At 47.4% G+C, this 19372-nt stretch overlaps 1 protein-coding gene across 3 annotated transcripts in view; it reads left to right on the plus strand.

Moving 5' to 3' along the window:
• GABRP (gamma-aminobutyric acid type A receptor subunit pi) overlaps window positions 1-19372 on the plus strand; it is a 47203-nt gene that overhangs the window by 5241 nt on the left and 22590 nt on the right. The window contains exons 4-11 of one of the 3 annotated variants that reach the window (XM_066342425.1): window positions 3273-3340; window positions 4058-4275; window positions 6699-6781; window positions 10324-10461; window positions 10905-11057; window positions 11555-11742; window positions 11824-11861; window positions 11968-11989. In XM_066342425.1, coding sequence (XP_066198522.1) covers window positions 3273-3340; window positions 4058-4275; window positions 6699-6781; window positions 10324-10461; window positions 10905-11057; window positions 11555-11742; window positions 11824-11861; window positions 11968-11974 — 893 coding nt within the window. In that variant the 3' untranslated portion in view covers window positions 11975-11989. Of the gene's footprint in view, window positions 1-3272; window positions 3341-4057; window positions 4276-6698; window positions 6782-10323; window positions 10462-10904; window positions 11058-11554; window positions 11743-11823; window positions 11862-11967; window positions 11990-13799; window positions 14970-19372 lie in introns of those variants that run through there. The other 2 variants (XM_066342423.1, XM_066342424.1) reach the window with 2 other exon arrangements.

Below are 19372 nucleotides of genomic sequence, written 5' to 3' on the forward strand. Positions count from 1 at the left end.
ACCTATTTTCATGTGGCGACCTGGAGGCCCACATAGGGGTCATTGATCTCTGTAATGTCTGTCCACCTAAGTCCTAGAACCCCGAGGTCCTTAAAATACATGACCTCCATAGGATTTTTCAGGGACTGAGCTACCTAGACAGAGCACAAGTCTGCAAGGCAGGCCCTCGTGAACACTACCCAGGAATGGGCTCTGACCTCTTTCCTAGGACAGAGCTGCTCTCTGGTGGCATAGCTTACTTTCATAACTTACAGGGAAGGAAGAGCAAGCTCTCACCCACAAAAGCACCAACGGAGGCCAGGCCTGGACCAGACCATCTAGAAGCAAACTAAACAAGAACCCAGTGGGGCTGGAGCTCTCGTGTGATTTCCATTCTCTATGTGCCCCAGGGAACGCAGGCAACTCACACAAACCCACTGCCCGCTGGGCTCCAGGCACTGAAAACAGATCCTGTAACCTTTCCAGCCTAACCCTTGCTGGTAGGCACTAGTGGTTCTATTTTCCAGGTGAGAAACTGGCACAGAGAGGTTTAGCAACTTGCTCATGGTCACACAGCTATGAAGTGGCTGGCATGGGATCCAAACACTGACTCCAAGCTTCCCTTCCTGGCCCTGCACCATGCTGTCTGGAGGGGTAGAAAGCCGCCTAGCTTCACACTCCTTCAGCCCCTTCCAGGGCCTGCCCCCAAAGATCTCCCTTTTTCATTTATTTATTTATTTATTTATTTATTTATTTATTTATTTATTTTACAGAGACAGAGAGTGAGTCAGAGAGAGGGATAGACAGGGACAGACAGACAGGAACGGAGAGAGATGAGAAGCATCAATCATTAGTTTTTCATTGCACGCTGCAAAACCTTAGTTGTTCATTGATTGCTTTCTCATATGTGCCTTTACCGGGGGCCTTCAGCAGACCGAGTAACCCCTTGCTGGAGCCAACGACCTTGGGTTCAAGCTGGTGGGCTTTTGCTCAAACCAGATGAGCCCGCGCTCAAGCTGGCGACCTCGGGGTCTCGAACCTGGGTCCTCTGCATCCCAGTCCGACGCTCTATCCACTGCGCCACTGCCTGGTCAGGCGATCTCCCTTTTTCTACCAAGGATGAACAGCAAGCAATAACTTCGTTGTTGTTGGGTTTTTTAATTGCATTGGCTCTAAAACTCCATTTCCAAATTCCTACCTGTATTCTATGGCTTGGGTTTCCTCTATGGATAATTAGGTCACTTTGTCTTGAGTCCCACTGATTAGAAGTTGTTGTTGTTTAATTCATTTTAATTCATTCTGAGGGGAGAGAGAGAAGAGGGGGGGAGCAGGAAGCATCAACTCCCCTATGTGCCTTGACTGGGCAAGCCCAGGGTTTCAAACCAGCAACCTCAGCATTCCAGGTCGACATTTTATCCACTGCGCCACCAAAGGTCAAGCATGTCCCACTGCTGAGAAGTTCGTAAAGCTTCCCTGGAGTCCCGCCTCTCCTCTCCCAGGTTAAGGCTCTGGCACGAGCCCCTGAGGCACTCCCGGTGTTTATTGCGAGAGAGTGCTATTGCATCTATTAACCTGGTCTGTAAACCTGCTCCTTTTCCAGAATTAGTGAGGGTTCCAGGGAGAGCAGGGGCAAGGGAAGGGGAACGCCATTTATGGAGAGAGCCTGTTATTATATGTGACAGACTCCCTGCTGGGAGCTTGAGCAGATAAACCGTTGCTGAGCACCTGCGGGATGCCCAGGGTTTTTAGACACATTCCGCCTTGTCCCCCCTGCTTGTGCAATGCAGCCAGCACACGCCTGAGCTCCTGTGACCTCTCCATCACCCGAGGGCGCCCTTGTCCTTTGGCGGGCTCCTCGCCTACTGGTGAGAAAAGTGCATGCAGTTCTGACAGGTTCGCTGCCTTTTCCCAGGTCACCAAGCTGAGCTCAGACTCACATCTTTCTGACTCCAGGGTTTCCCTTCCACATTCAGTCCTAGGAGGAAACTCCCGGCTTCCAGTCACGGTGGCTCCCATCCCAGGACTCTATCTCAAGAGCCAGGACTGGCCCTCTAGGAATTCGGCCCATCTGCCAAAACTTCAGGGTTGAGGCCTAAGATCTATCCACCAGACCAAGTCGGGAAGGTTCTGGAATTCTGAATAGTTCAGGGTTCCTGAAGAGTCAAGGAGGAGGGGGAAATGTATCGTAGGTGAGCAAGAGCCCACCCGTGAGCAGTCTTCAATGCCATCTGGTGGTAAATTTACTTAGCTGAGGGCAGGGGGAAAGAAAGATCCTGCACGAATTCCCAAATCTCAATTGCCTTCCAAATAATTGGTCCCTTGCAAGCACCACAGGAAAAAATCCTCCAGCTACGAAGCAGCAAACACCAAGCTATCCTTTAAAATATGCACTAATGAATATAGTGTGGTCTCTCTTATATTAGGCTAACTATATATTTGTGCTTTTTTTTTTTTTTTCATACAAAAGGGAGGCACAGCCTACACGATGTTTCCTCCTGAGAGGGGGGGAGAGAGATTAAACTTGTACTTTATATACTTCTAGAGCCTTTAAATTTTTCTAACAGGCAAGTATTACTTTCGTAATTTTCTAATTTTTTTTTTCTTCAAAAATATGCTATTGGCCTGACCTGTGATGGCGCAGTGGATAAAGCGTCGACATGGAAATGCTGAGGTCGCCGGTTCGAAACCCTGGGCTTGCCTGGTCAAGGCACATATGGGAGCTGATGCTTCCAGCTCCTCTCCCCCTTCTCTCTCTCTGTCTCTCTCTCCTCTCTCTCCCTGTCTCTCTCCTCTCTAAAAATGAATAATAAAAAAAAATGCTATTGTAGTGTTAGGAAATCTTTTTTTTTTTTTTTCATTTTTCTGAAGCTGGAAACAGGGAGAGACAGTCAGACAGACTCCGGCATGCGCCCGACTGGGATCCACCCGGCACGCCCACCAGGGGCGACGCTCTGCCCACCAGGGGGCAACGCTCTGCCCATCCTGGGCGTTGCCATGTTGCGACCAGAGCCACTCTAGCGCCTGAGGCAGAGGCCACAGAGCCATCCCCAGCGCCCGGGCCATCTTTGCTCCAATGGAGCCTTGGCTGCGGGAGGGGAAGAGAGAGACAGAGAGGAAAGCGCGGCGGAGGGGTGGAGAAGCAAATGGGCGCTTCTCCTGTGTGCCCTGGCCGGGAATCGAACCCGGGTCCTCCGCACGCTAGGCCGACGCTCTACCGCTGAGCCAACTGGCCAGGGCCAGGAAATCTTTTGTTAGTGTTTCTATATTAGCCTTTCTTTTTCCTTCAATCTTAGGAGAACCCGTTCAGATAGCCCTGACTCTGGACATCGCGAGTATTTCTAGTATTTCAGAGAATAACATGGTAAGTGTGGCCACCTGAGGGGTCCCTCTCCTGGGGTTTTAATGGGGACACGTGAAAAGGCAGATGGGAGGGACCTAGCCCCAAACTCAAGTCACTGGAAGATTCTTGCAAAACAGTTCTAAGGACTATCAAGTATCTGGAGGAAGGTGGAGTCGAAGGCAAGCGGGGAGGTGTGAGGGAGTGGAGTGGGTACATTCAGTGAGGGGATAAAAGTCAGGGCAAAGAACAGACGGGTCATGGGGAAGCCCGCCTAGCACGTGGCCCCTCACGGGACCAGGGACAAGCTGAGGTAAACGGACAATCACAGAACTGCTCCAGCCGTCCTCTCCCTGAAGAGAACCCGTTATAGATAAGTGGACTCTAAAGGCAGTCTGCCAAGTGGCCTCACCGTGCACTCAGGGTCAGCCCTAGACCGGCCGAGTACTTAACTCATGAAAACCTTCAACAATTCAATGGGGCCTTTGTGATGGAGGCCGAGTGAGTTGCGGCCCTGAGCCTGTTCCTGTGGGTTTCCCTTTGCCTGTGGGAGGATTATCTCTGTTCCCTTGTGGCTCTAGGCCACCACCCCGAGACAAACTTTATTCACTGGTGTCTGCTACAGTGTAGACCCATGCACTTGACCTACGTGGCGGTTGGGAGGGGAGTAAGACTCGACCCCTTCTGGTTTCGGGATCGTTCTCTGGTCACCCATTTGTCCCCTGTCCCCCCGCCCCCCAGGACTACACAGCCACCATCTATCTCAGGCAGCGCTGGACGGACCAGCGGCTGGTGTTCGAAGGCAACCGGAGTGTCACTCTGGACGCGCGCCTCGTGGAGTTCCTGTGGGTGCCGGACACTTACATTGTGGAGTCCAAGAAGTCCTTCCTCCATGAAGTCACCGTGGGGAACAGGCTCATCCGCCTCTTCTCCAACGGCACAGTCCTGTATGCCCTCAGGTAATGGCGCCCCTCTGACCTCAGGGTGGGAAGGGGGGACAGGCGGAAGAAGAGGCAGAGATTCACCTGGAGTCATCCGGACCAGCACTGACATCGCCATGCTCAGGTCCTTCTTCTCGTGCTCCTGGCTTCTTCCATCCTTGTCCCCGCGCCAGAAGGGCCCTCTCTCCATCCAGTTTGGTACAACAGCATCTACAGAACGACTGCTCGGTGCCAGGCCCCGTGCTGGACACTGAGGATCCGGAGGGAGAAAGATGTCATCCAGACGCAGACACATGAGCAAAGGAAGTCCGGGGCGCTGAGGGCCTGAGCTGGGTAGGGACGTGGTCTAGGGTGCGGTGAGAGGGTGCTTTCAGAGGACTCCGAGCTGAGTCCTGCAGAGCAAAGGAAGCTAGCCAGGGAAGAAGATAGGGGGCAGCAAGAGCAAACAGAGGGTCCATACCGGGCCTTTTTCCATGGGCACGTGGGCCTGGGTTGCTCCAGCATGCATCTCTAAGTGTCCCAGTCATTTCTATACAGAGAATCCGAGTGTGGGGCCCCAAGGCCTCAGCCACCTGCAGCCATGGGCTTTCCTTTGCCCCTCCTCTGAATTTCTGAGGCCCAAAGACCCTCCCAACCAATCGTTCATCAAGCCACTAGTTGTTGGAACAGCGAAGGTGCTCTATAGTGCTGCATGAGGCAGTCCCTGCAGGGTGGCTGCGGGCATCCCTCCCTGTGCAAACCGAGTGCTCCCAGGGACCTGGGGAGAAGTACCGGGGGCCAGACACTCGTGGGGCTAATCTTCAATCCCAAATAAGAGGCTGGAGCTATAACACAAAGACTGGCCTAAACCCATACAATGAATTTCTTCTGTATGGTTATTCTTCTGATTCTCCTCGTCTGCACTGAATTTTTGCAAAGATCAGCTAAAACCCCAGCTCCTCTTTCAAGAAGCCTAGGAGACCTCTCCCTCGACCCTGATTCAAATCGGCATTAGTGTTCACCTTCCCCGGGTTCCCCGGCGTAGATGTGCGTGCACGTGCGGGTGTGTACGTGTGTGTGTGTACGTGTGTGTGTACGTGCGGATGTGGACGTGTGTGTGTACGTGTGTGTCTGTCCGTAACATGGCCCAGAATCCGCCGATCAGCTAGTAGAGTAGGGGTCCCCAAACTATGGCCCACGGCCCCCTGAGGCCATTTATCCGGCCCCCGCCGCACTTCTGGAAGGGGCACCTGTTTCATTGGTGGTCAGTGAGAGGAGCATAGTTCCCACTGAAATACTGGTCAGTTTGTTGATTTAAATTTACTTGTTCTTTATTTTAAATACTGTATTTGTTCCCGTTTTGTTTTTTTACTTTAAAATAAGATGTGTGCAGTGTGCATAGGGATTTGTTCATAGTTTTTTTTTTATAGTCCGGCCCTCCAACGGTCTGAGGGACAGTAAACTGGCCCACTGTGTAAAAATTTTGGGAACCCCTGTAGTAGACGATGGTTAAAAGCCTGGCACTCGAGTCAGGCAGACCTGGGGGCAAGTCCCTGCTCGGTCCCTGCTCTGCGACCTTAAGGCAAGCTATTTGATTCTGTGAGTCTCAGTTTCCCCAGCGGCCAAAGGAGAACACCGTAATTATGGTTCCAACCTCAGGAAGCCGTTATGGAAACTCAGTGAGGAGCACACAAAGCCGCGAGCCCCGGGGACTGGCTCACGGTCCCCGTACATTGCAGCTGTTGTTATTCTCCGTCTCCCTTACAGGAGGGGGCGCCGTGCTGCAATCATTCCCACTTTCCCAGGCACCCAGCACAGTGCTTAATAAATAAAGGTTCTTAATAAAAATGGGTGACACTGAAGAAGAAGGGAGATGAAGGTATGCCAATTAAAGTCTCCACTGTGAGGGCGCAGCCGATGGTTAGTTGGACATCTCTGGATGTTGGTCCTTAAAAGCCACAGCGCCTGGCGCCCTTCTAAGCCCTCTACTTCCTCTGCGTGCTGACCCCCTCTGGCGGGCGGGGACCTTGAGAGCTGTGCCCTCTGCTACCCAGGCTCCAGCCCCAGCTCAGCCACTGAGAGCTGTGTGAGCCTAAGTGAGCCCCTAAGTCTGTGGTCTCGTTCTCAAGGTTTGTGTTGTCGCTTCTCACGGTTTGTCATGAAGATGAAAATTTAAAACTAGGTGCAAAAAGCATCTCAGACAAGCCAAAGAGGGATTCTGTTCTGCAATATTGTCGCCAGTTTGCTTCTGAATAGGCAACATTCCAACTTCCTGAGTTCTGGACCCCAAATTTTAACTGTCTCACAGGTGTTGCTTAGCCCAGAAAATCTCAGGAATGCATTGAATGTGGGCCCCAAGTCACACATGCACTGTGAGACTCCAGGTGAAAGTCCTCTTGGGACGCCTAGACGTCCTATCGCATCCTCGTAACACTCTTCTGAACCTATTCTTCCTTCCTTAGAATCACAACGACTGTCACATGTAACATGGACCTGTCTAAATACCCCATGGACACACAGACATGCCAGTTGCAACTGGAAAGCTGTGAGTATACATCCTGCAGGCTCCTGACATGCTTTTCTTCAGTGACTTAGATCAGTGCATTCACCAAGTGAGTCCATTACGTAGTAGCTTTTCTTTTCTTGACGGTTAATTAAGGACCAGATTTGGCCCTTCTGGCTGTATGTCCAGAGAGGTTTAGAGACTGCTCAGAGACAAAACCATCCACCATTACATCTTTGAGGGAGAACTATTGTGCACTGAAATCGAATATTTCCACCTAAGAGTGGACAAGACAGCCAAGGAAATGGCGGTCAACAGGACTAGGGAATGAGACTCAGAATCTGCTAAAGCCCAGAAGCCAAAGAGAACAGCACAGCAGAGATTAGAAATGGCAAATCTACAGAACAATTCCAGACATTTATTGCCCAGCTGCTTTCAACTTCTGAAAGTTGTCTGATGTGTATACAGCTTACCCCAGTAAAGCCAGTCCGTGGGCATCTAATGTGCAACCCGGGGACCTGCTCATGATGAGTGAGCACCTGCTCGGTGTTGACGTGTGTCACATGGTGTTGTTGAGTATCGCTGTTGTTCCCTAGTACACTATTCTGACGTGCCCACCAAACTCGAGGAAGTGGCACCTGTGACCACCGTCCCAGGGAAAACAGTGCCATAGATAGACGTCATGAAGGAAGCAAGGCATGGCTTGTGCAAGAAGGAAAAGCTATAGTCAAGCGCTGGAGACCGCTGGGCACCTCTTACATGAGGACACGAGTGTCCAACATCAAAGAACACGACTATTATAAAGCAACAGTCATTTTTCAGAGGCAGGCATTTAATGAAAGACTCGGACAGGCAGATTAATTACCTTATTGATTAAATGAATGCATAACCTTCTTGAAGCAGTACAGCCGTTTGGGGACAGAAGACAACCTGAGGTTATCAAGATGAGCACTCACTTTCAACCCCACATGGCGAAAGTACTTGCCCTCCACGCCTGGCTGTCCTCATGTCAAATCCCGGGAGTGAGATTCTCCTGGAAACTTCAGCAGTCTGCTTGCGCAAACACCACCCCCAGTGAGCACAGGAAGCTTTCACTGAACGCTTATTAGCAGTTACTCGGGTAGAGAAACCTGACCAAGGGTTTTTTTCCCTGAACGCCATTCCTAGAAAAGAATTGATACCATCCCACAAAGCAAACTGTCCAAGTAGGAGCTTATAGGACTCACATTTTTAGATTTTTTTTCCTTTCTTTGGGATCCTAGGTTTATTTGGACAGACTATTTCAGTAAGTTTGGGGGTGCTTCCAAAGGAAAATCCGCAATTTTTACCTGGAAATCCTCTAAGAGCTCATGACTATTTCCCTGCCCTTGGAGGGGAGGTAACTGCTTCCAGACAGTGGGTACCATAACTGAGACTCCGCAGAAGGTGGTCCCAGCACTGCCATCCCACTCCCAGTCGCCTGAGAATATGAAGGCAGTAGCTCCATGCTTAAGAGCAGGGGTCCCCAAACTTTTTACACAGGGGGCCAGTTCACTGTCCCTCAGACCGTTGGAGGGCTGGACTATAAAAAAAACTATGAACAAATCCCTATGCACACTGCACATATCTTATTTTAAAGTAAAAAAACAAAACAGGAACAAATACAATATTTAAAATAAAAAACAAGTAAATTTAAATCAAGAAACTGACCAGTATTTCAATGGGAACTATCGGCCTCCTTTTGGCTAATGAGATGGTCAATGTGCTCCTTTCATTGACCACCAATGAAAGAGTTGCCCCTTCCGGAAGTGCAGCGGGGGCTGGATAAATGGCCTAAGGGGGCCGCATGTGGCCCACGGGCCGTAGTTTGGGGACCCCTGCTTAAGAGCATAGGTACCAGCATCACTGGGCTTTTCCCATCCCTGGTTGTGTGGCTTTGGGTAAGTAGAACTAACATCTCTAGACCTGGAGTAGGAAAATAATATTGTGAGAATATTTTTGTCACCCACAGAGACCCCTTGTGCCCATTGACAGTCACTTCCATTGCCACCACCAGCCCCCAGGCTACTGCTAATCTTTCTGCCTCTGTGAATTTGCCTTTTGGGGATCTTTCCTATAAACAGGATTAATACAACATGTGGTCTTTTGCATTTGGCTCCGATATTTCTGCGGTCTGTACATGCTGGCGCATGAATGAGCACCTTGTTCCTTTTTACTGCTTTATTCCTCGTTATAACACACAGAAGTGTACAAGCAGTACAAGGCCCTCTGGCTTGTTTCTGCCTTTCAGCTATGATGAGTAATGCTGCTCTGAACATTTGTGTACAAGTCTCCTTGTGGACATGATTTGATTTCTCTTGGACAGATACTTAGGAGTGAATGCTGGGTCAAATGGTAGTGTGTGTGTGTGTGTGTGTGTGTGTGTGTGTGTGTGTGTATGAATGAATGTGTGTACCATATATTATGTCTATAATATATATCTCAACTATAAGATCAATCCCAATTTCAGAAAGTATAAAAAGTACAGCATAGGGAATATAGTCAATAACACTGAAGACTGAAGTAACTATATATAGTGCCAAGCAGGTACTAGATCTCTTGCGAGGAATCACTTTGTAAATTAGATAAATGTCTAACCACTATACTGTATACCTGAAACTCATATAGCGCTGAAAGTCAACTGCAATTGAAAAAAAGTAACAAAAGGCCCTGCTGGTTCGCTCAGCCAGTTAGAGCATCATCTTGAAATGTCAAGGCTGCGGGTTTGATCCCCAAAGTTGCAGGTTTGATCCCTAGTCAGGGCACATTGGGAAGCAACCAGTGAATACATAAATAAATAGAACAACAAATGAATGCTTCCTCTCTCTCTCTCTCTCTCTCTCTCTCTCTCTCTCCCTCTCCCTCCCCCAACCCCTTCCCCCTCCTTTTCTCTCTCGATCTCTCTCTCAAATTTATCAATAAAAAAGTTTAAAATTTTAATGTGAAAAAAGAAATAAAATAGAAATGTCTACCTTGCAAGTTTGTGAGCACATTAGAGACTTAATGTGTAAAGGACTTAATATAAATGTTTGATAAAAGGCAGCTATTACTACTGTTATCAACGCTATAGATAAAACTGCTTTGAGGTTTATCAAAATGCCTGTTTATAGACACCAATAAAGTGGCTGGCTGCAGGATTTTTGCTTTTTGCAGTTTTTTGCCACCATGGAAATATAAAAGACCCATTGTAAAGTCCTGGGAACACTGTCGGAGGTGTCAGACAGCCCTGGAAGGCACTCTAGCACAGAATGTGTGTTCACAGATATATGTTCAGTAAATACTTAACTAATGAGAGGGGCCACTTGTGGAGGCTTAGCATCTACCAGGTCTAGACTTGGCACTGAACCGGTTCTCGATTGAAGGCACACGGCCCTCACAGGTCGTCGCATTCTGAGTAGACGCAGCAGTTAACACTTGAGAAATGGTGCCAAGTTCTACACGGAACCATCCTGGGACTTGGCACCTTCAAGAGAGAGCCACCGCCGTCTCCAGGGCACGCGGCACCGTCCAGCCCAGTTCAAGGCGCTCCCTCCTTGCGCTGACCGGGGCTCTGTTTCCCTCGCCAGGGGGCTACGATGGGAACGACGTGGAGTTCAGCTGGTTGCGCGGAAACGACTCCGTGCGTGGGCTGGAAAACCTGCGGCTGGCTCAGTACACCATACAGCGGTATTTTACCTTAGTCACCCGATCGCAGCAGGAAACAGGTAACTCGTGGGACGAATTGTGCAAAAGCGAAACGGCTGAGTCAAAAATGCCATCCCTTCTCCACTTGATCCCTTTGGGGCGCAGGGACCCCTCCGCAGCGTGGTGGGGTGGTGGGGTTTGGGATTGGCACCTTTTCCTGCGCCACACCCAGCCTGGTGAGGTAGATGACAGGACACCAGCAGTTACGATGCTGCAAGTGTAGTATGACAGCGAAAAGCCCAGGAAGAGGATTGTGGGCGGGGAAAATCAGTACCCCTGGACTCCCCACTCTGTACAAGAACATTTTCTTTCGTGAGAACTGTGGTGACAGTTCGTGGTGAGCTAGGTTTTGGTGAATAACCAACGGCTCTGTGTGAATATCACTAAATCCAACACTCCATAAGGAAACCGCTCTGTGCAGCCAGAACAGACATGACTTCCTGCCTCTTGTTGACCCTCTCAGGCAACTATACGCGGTTGGTCTTGCAGTTCGAGCTTCGGAGGAATGTCCTGTATTTCATTTTGGAAACCTACGTCCCGTCCACTTTCCTGGTGGTGTTATCCTGGGTTTCATTTTGGATCTCTCTGGATTCGGTTCCTGCGAGAACCTGCATCGGTGAGCGGCTCCCACCGAAGTTTTCTAAGAACTGGTTATTCTCTCCTTCCCACTCCTCCGTTTCTTCTACCGTCGTTTTCACTGATACCCACAGGACAGCTCTAGGAGTTGGCTGCTAGAGAGATTCTTGACAGAGAGGAAGGAAAGGAGAGCCAGACAACTCTAGGAGTAGTGCATTTTGAAACGTAAGTTTAACAGTGGTAGGTCAGGGAATATTGTGATTGGATGGTCTCTTGTCACTTATTTTGCATACTAAACACTCCCCCTCCAATGAGAAGACAGAAGGTGAAACATTTAGAAAACCCTATCACTTGTATCTGTACAAAACGGACAAGTCAACCCTGCTCCGGAAGGCTGCAGGGTTTTCAAAATGAGCCATGTTCCATGTCTGAGCCCTGTCCCCACCTTGCCAAGTCCTGAATGGAGACGGCGTTCCAGGGATCGGTGGAAGGTTCACAGGCCACTGACGTGGGAACGTTGCCTACCTGTTTTCCTAGGGGTGACCACCGTATTGTCCATGACCACACTGATGATCGGGTCCCGCACTTCCCTTCCCAACACCGTCTGCTTCATTAAAGCCATCGACGTGTACCTGGGGATCTGCTTCAGCTTCGTGTTTGGGGCCCTGCTGGAATACGCAGTCGCCCACTACAGCTCCTTACAGCAGATGGCAGCCAAAGACAGGGTAAGAATTTTGAGGGCCCTCTATGTGAAATACGTCTGCGTCACTTGTGCCATGACCTTGACCTGGTTCCTGCCCCCGCAGCCATTCACTTTGCCGCAGCGATTCTCATCCTTGTTCAGGTAAGAGCTTCTGGAAGTCGTGATGCTTTTTGAAGGAAAAAAAAAAATAACAACTGTTCTTTTCATCAAATACTATGAGATATTAATACGTTTAATTTCCCAGCAGAAAATAAGAACTGTGTTATCTGTATGCAACACAAAATCTCAACTGCAAGAACAAGCATCCACGAAAAACCCAATATTAAACCAAGTATGATCAGCTACTTATGAGTTTCAGATTAATATGTATTTTGCTATTTAATTTCTTTTGTTGCGTTTCTTGTTTTCTCAAATTTAACAAATCATGGTGTACTGGAAAGTATATGAAAAAATCAAAGTGTGGTAAATTTCCTGATGAGCATATTTTTCTGCTAATTGGAAACATGGTCCAGCTCTCAGAATAATAATAATGACTGTTACCTATCGAGCACTCACATGTGCCAGACACAGTAACAAAAATGCTCATAGCAACCCAGTAAGGCTATTTCCATTTTTATTGTTGTGGAATCTGAGGTACAGGAAGGGTAAGTGACCTTTCCCAGGCACACAGATAGTCAGAGGTAGAGCTGGGATTTGAACCTACATCTCCTCGGCTCCAAAGCCTGACACTCATCTGTTATTCCCACTTGGTGGTAGGTAATAGGCCATGCTCTTAAGTCTCATTCTCTACAGACCCATGGAACCCAGGGATCCTTTGGAAGCCCAACTTGGTAGACATTGGCATATGAAAGCTCATGCTAGCAAGCAAACAAAGGATAGAGACCAATACAGAAGAGGTGCCCACCTGTAGTCAAGTGCTAGGGCTACACAGGGTCTCGGGGTGAGGAAGTGAAGAATCAGAATACCACAAAGACCCGGCTGCCTTCCCCCTGGTGTTCGACCATTGTGAACAATGTTTCACACAGTCGTATTACCCAAGTAACCAAGGCAACTGATCAAATGCGGCAGCCAAATAAGAACATGGATCTTACTTATTTTATTCTCTATAGTCTTTCTTACGGGGCAGTGGTTAATTACAAAAAGAATCTGAATTTGGTCACAGGCACAAGGGAATTAGAGAAATACTGAGAGCCTTCCCTGAAGACACCAGAAAGCCCTTACTTGGCTGTGTGTGTACTAATAGCTTCATCCAGAGTACTTGCTATTTGCCAAACAGCTTGTCAGCATCTCGTTTAGTCCACCCAGCAGCCCCTCAGATGGGTACCGTTAGTATCCCAATTTTACTGTTTAGGAACCTGCTACATTGCGAAATGAGGTAGCTCATCTAAGACTCCACATCTAGTTAATGGCTTGGCCAAGGATCCAAACTCGATCCTCTCTGACTTCACTACGTCCCCCACATCCTGTGTCGCCACAGCATGTTGGAGAATGGCAACTCCCTGGAATTTCAGGGAGCACCACTGTTTCTACTTGTGTGGCAGAGACCTCAGGACACTGCTGATTTCTAATATCTCTCATGATCAATTACTCCCCCATCCCGGGAACAGAATGGAATTCATGGAACACCTACTGAATGCTTTTACATCATTTACACCATTTAATCTGCCCTTCAGACTCATGAGGCAGGTATTCATATCATCACCGTTTTGCAGGCAAGGAAAGCAAGTCTTAAAGGGATTAAGGTGACTAAAATTTCACAAGAGTGAGAGACAGAATGGGATTTGAACTCTGGCCAGCTAACTTCAAAGCCTGTGAATTGAGCATTTAGCACACGGCTCCCCATGGCTAGAGCGAGCAATAGTAATTCTTGCCATTCTACCAGCGGATGACTGGGAATCGGTGCCTACAAGCAGGAGAGCAGGACTGCCAAGTCTGGCTTACCAGCCAATTTCTGATGCACTCAGCGCCACTCTCTGTTAAACCTAATTATGCAATACTTAAGCCTTGAAGTACATAAATACTCACTTATTTATTTTGCTGAGTCAAGTCTTGCAACTAACTGCGTTGTCTATGAACTAGGAGATGCCGAAGGAAGTGGAAGAAGTCAACATCACTAACATCATCAACAGCTCCATCTCCAGCTTTAAACGCAAGATCAGCTTTGCCACCATTGAAATTTCTGGTGATAACGTCGACTATAGCAACTTGACTATGAAAACCAGTGACAAGTTCAAGTTTGTCTTCCGAGATAAGATGGGAAGGATTGTTGACTATTTCACAATTCGAAACCCCAGTAACGTCGATCGGTATTCCAAACTACTATTTCCTTTGATTTTCATGCTAGCCAATGTCTTTTACTGGGCCTACTACATGTATTTTTAAGAGTACGTTGAATAATTTGCATGCCATAGGAGTTCAACAGAACAAGACAAGGACGTATGTGGTAGGCTAAGCCAAGTGTGCATCCTAACGCAATGCTGCTACAAGTAACTAAAATAACAATTTCGCATTTCTTCTCAAAGAATGGACCCCCAACCATCATTTAAGCTCGTAGAAGTCCTAGCATTACAGAATCTTGTAATAGAGACATCAACCCGTTCCTTCTTTATCTTTACAAAAGACATCCCTGTGGAGTCCAAGATTACAAACATACTCAGGGTTGGCTGACTGCTCAGTGGCTCCCTGGTCTGCATTTACCTCATATTAAAAAAAAATGAGAAGGAGGCCATTACATGTACTGAGTAACCCTCAAGTGGCAGGGGTTGTATCTGAATTAATCATACATGATATTTATTAAATCTCTGCAGTGCTTAGAAAACTCATTGTTCCCATTTAGGGAGCAACATTTTTTCTAGTTTTTGTTTTTGATTAAAATGAAATGTGGGCCTCCATCAGTTTCCTGGAAGTCACTGCACTAACTGAACACCAGGATGGGTTTTTAATACAGTATTGAATGCTACCTACAACAGAATTGTCCCTAAATTCCAATAAGTCCCCCCATGGAATAGTCAGATGTAAGTGAAGAAAAATTTAGTGGATCAATAATCTCACACATAAACCTCTTGGTTCTTAGATACAATGGGTTCCCCAAACTGGAAGGGCTCCCCGTTTGACAGATCGTATCCCTTTACTATTCTACACACATTAACCCTCAACATTACAAAAGCTCTTTCAGGGATAGAAATGGGAGTTATTTTGTTTCATCATATTTTTTTTTTACTTATTCTCTTGAGTCTGAGTGTGGACTGTTGACCATGAAGACTTGTAGCATGGAGTCCGTTTCTTTCTGCTACTCTTTCTCTATCTGCTACTCTTGTAGCAGACCCCTGCATCCTTCCAAGAGGAGTTCTTGTCCCATGCTCCAATAACGAGGAATGATGCTCGTTAATTAGATAACGGACTGCGTTTCCCAGGAACACATGGCTTAGCAGTAGGAAGCATGGCCACGCTGAAATCCCTGACCCTTCTATCAGAATTGCTTCGAGTGGCTCATCTTGCATGAGCAGGAGATGCTGGCCCTGTGTCCTGACTTTCTGATAACAATGGGACTTGTTACAGAACCTATGTTCAGGCAGCAGGTGAACTGTCATTTCCAAGTCCAGCTACTCCGGCCCTAAAATAAGAGGCACAAGTGTGTGTCTCTCCCTGCTTCTTGGCCAGGCTCAGCCAACAGCATCGTAAGGGGTGGCGGACGAGTGTACCATCATCAAGACTTCCAGTTCAGTCTCCGTCATTTTAAAGCAGCTTGCCATCTCTTAGTCTTCAGCTTCCTTTGAAAATAAATGTATGCCTTTACCCTTTCTTTCAGAAATAAACCATGGCTATGGAAGACCATCTCTTTTCTAGAACCCCCAACCCCCTGTATCATAGGCTCTCATTCTTTTTCCCATTAGGATACTTCTCACAATTTAGTTTCTATGGGTTTGATCATCCGAGCTTTTAACAAAATGTTTCTAATAGGCAGAATGTAGTTGTATGGTTCGATTATATTTGTGATTGAAAAAAAAAAAGTTTAAAAGGAAATGCCTTCCCTGAAGCCCCATTTAAGCATTATATGAAGAAAACTGTAAATACGTGGAACTGTGAAATCAACACAGCACATTAGCTACCCACGAAATCAAGTGGTAGAGGTTCAACATGGAGGGATTGCTGGCACCTTTGCACCAAATCAGATCACTCTTCCCCAGAAAGGACTTTTAAAAATTTTTTTTGATTGATTTTAGGAAGACAGAGAGGAACGGAGAGAGAGAGGGAAGCATTCATTTTTTTTTAAATTTATTCATTTTAGAGAGGAGAGGGAGAGACAGAGAGAGAGGAGAGACAGAGAGAGAGAAAGGGGGGAGGAGCTGGAAGCATCAACTCCCATATGTGCCTTGACCAGGCAAGACTAGGGTTTCGAACCGGCAACCTCAGCATTTCCAGGTCGAAGCTTTATCCACTGCGCCACCACAGGTCAGGCGGGAAGCATTCATTTGATGTTCCATTTAGTTGTGTGTCCACTGGTTGCTCCCTCCCTGGATGTGCCCTGACCAGGGATCGAACCTGCGACCTTGGCATTTCGGAACAACCCTCCGACTAAGTTAACCAGCCAGGACCCAGAAAGGACTTTTGTAAAGTCATCTTTTCACATACAGGAACTAGCCTTTCTCCAGTTCCTTCTAAAAGCCCTCCAGAGGAGTTCACAAAAGCTGGCCTCCTGCCCCCGAAACAGATCTCTGACTCGCTCGCTGCTCCTGGAACACAGCGAGACAATCCTATTTCATTTCTGCAGAGGTGAAAGATCGCGGATCGTGGGTCTTCTCAGCACTCCACAGGCGAACTGTCTCAAACGTTTCTTTGTATGTATAAGGAAAGCCTTCTGTTGCAATGAATCTTGTGCATTTATAATGGCAAGTTGTATGTTCTGACACTGTACATGCTAATAGAGGTATTTCAAATTGTCCCCATTTGCTTGCCGTATTAACCAAGAGAGTACATTAAGGGCAATTAAGTTATAGCTTTAGCAGAAAAGCATACAGTGGTTTCATAAGCGCTATACTTACTATCCACATCACTGTTGTCTGCTCAGAGTTTTATAATATTTTCCTAATAGAAGGTAGGCTTAAAATAACTTTTATTCATTCTTCTGGGGGGAAATATTTAGAATAATCACCACAAGGCAGTCCATCGGGGATTTTCTCATTTTGCTTCTTCCCAGATAGTTTCTATAGACTTGATGTTATGAGTCACATAAAAAGACAGGATGTTCATGGTGTTTAAATGCTAATCCATAGTTACAGTTTATTAAGTGCCAGTCATCGCCACGCCTCTAACCTGTGCTGTCAACCCTCTGACAGCAGCGCTATAAGGAAGAAGCTGTTAACCCATTTTGCAGATAAGAAAAACAATGATTGGATGAGATTTCCCAGCTCAGGTTATAGTTAGTAAGTGGCAGAGCTGAGGTTTAAACCAGGATTTTGTTTGGTCTCAGGACCCATTCTGCCTCCCTCTTTTTTCTTTTCCTTTTTTAAAAAATTTGAACCTTAGCGTGCGGAGGACCCGGGTTCGATTCCCGGCCAGGGCACACAGGAGAAGCACCCATTTGCTTCTCCACCCCTCCGCCGCGCTTTCCTCTCTGTCTCTCTCTTCCCCTCCCGCAGCCAAGGCTCCATTGGAGCAAAGATGGCCCGGGCGCTGGGGATGGCTCCTTGGCCTCTGCCTCAGGCGCTAGAGTGGCTCTGGTCGCAATATGGCGACGCCCAGGATGGGCAGAGCATCGCCCCCTGGTGGGCAGAGCATCGCCCCTGGTGGGCGTGCCGGGTGGATCCCAGTCGGGTGCATGCGGGAGTCTGTCTGACTGTCTCTCCCCGTTTCCAGCTTCAGAAATGAAGAAAAAAAAAAAAAAATTAAAAAAAAAAATTTTGAACTTATTGAAATGACATTGCATAATAATAATTATGTAGGTTTTAGGTGTACAATTATATGAAAGATCACTGGTGGTGTGTTCACCACCCCCTGTCAAATCTCCTCCCGTCTACTTCCCTCGTGTGACAAGTCTGGGAAGGCTCCAGGATACGAGTTAGACGCTAACAGGAGTTAAACAGATGCGCGCGGCAATGAGAACACGTCTCTTTCGCCTCCCTACCTCGGGGGTGGCCACTGAACTTTCCATCTCCAAAGCTGATTGTTCAGAAGGGTGATGAGAAGAAACAAGCGGACCCTGTGAGAAATCGGAGCAGTGCCCTGGAGAGGTCAGGACCTGTGGCTCTGCCCTTGGATAGCTTTGGTTAGACCCTGGCTCTCTACCCTGTTACTAGTTAGTTGAGTGACCCTACTTAACCTCTTTGAACCTTATATCCCTCTCTTTAAAAGAGGAAAACATCTTTACAGGCTTGAATAATACAAAATGGGCCGTATACTGAACACCGTACCTGGCATATTATTGCATGTTCAATAAGAGCTATTTTTATTGGAACTTTCACTGTTAGGTTGCCTTATAAAAATAAAAGGCACTATCCCTAAAACAAACAAACATACAAAAAAAAAAACCAACCACAGTTTCTGGTTTAACTGGTTTTTATTGGCACCTAACAGCTCTGCACTTCTTGATTTAAAGAAAACCTTAAAAACAAAGCATGGATATCAAGCACTGCATTTCGACTTTCAAGAACAGATGTTCTTGTTTGGGCATAGCTAACGCTGGAGTCTAGTCGGGCAGCCCCAAATCGAACCCGTTTGATTTCTCCTGCCTGTTGAAGTAGGAACTCGGTGCTGTTAGGAGGATGAGGTTGGAGTGTCCAGAATTTCTGCTCTTATTGAACATGCAATAATATGCCAGGTACGGTGTTCAGTATACGGCCCATTTTGTATTATTCAAGCCTATAAAGATGTTTTCCTCTTTTACAGAGAGGGATAAAAGGTTCAAAGAGGTTAAGTAGGGTCACTCAACTAACTAGTAACAGGGTAGAGAGCCAGGGCTCTAACCAAAGCTATCCAAGGGCAGAAAGCACACATCCCATCCTTCCTCATTTTTATATAATAAAATCATAGCTCTCATTTCCACCATTCCCAAACTCTGCAAAATAAAAATTGTCCAATATAGGATGACTGGAAATAAAGTAGCAGGCTGGCTACTGAAACGGGGACCACCTTTCCCCAGGCCTGCTGCCCCAGGAAATCCTCTCTGCTAGCCCTTCATTCAGTCGCTTCACTTACAGCATAATCTGAGAGAAAAACGCAGATGCCCCCTTATCTTGTCATCAAGATAAAAGGAGGTAAACCCAGGTAAGGGATGCCTGGGGCCCCCAAGAGCAGGATCTGCAGCTGAAGTCTGGTGCAGCTCGCAAAAGAGCCCAGGCACGGGAGAAGGTCGCGCTCCCCGCTTTGGGGCTCACGCTTTGAAAAGAAATACACTGTGGATGCTAATCCACAGTTGTGCGTTAGAGTCTGCCTTTCTCTTCCTAGCTGCCCCGAATGACTTCACCGGCTGCATCAATTTCCTAGGGCTGCCACAGTATAGTGCCCCAGACGTGATGGCTTACCCAACAAAAATTGGTCTTTTCACCATTCCAGAGGCTGGACGTTCACGATCAAGCTGGTCACAGGCTTGGTATCTTCTGAGGCCTCTCTCATTGGCTTGTAGATGCTGACTTCTCCCCCTGTCCTCCCATGAA

This window comes from Saccopteryx leptura, chromosome 6 (genome assembly GCF_036850995.1).
Source record: "Saccopteryx leptura isolate mSacLep1 chromosome 6, mSacLep1_pri_phased_curated, whole genome shotgun sequence".
NCBI classification, from domain to species: domain Eukaryota; kingdom Metazoa; phylum Chordata; class Mammalia; order Chiroptera; family Emballonuridae; genus Saccopteryx; species Saccopteryx leptura.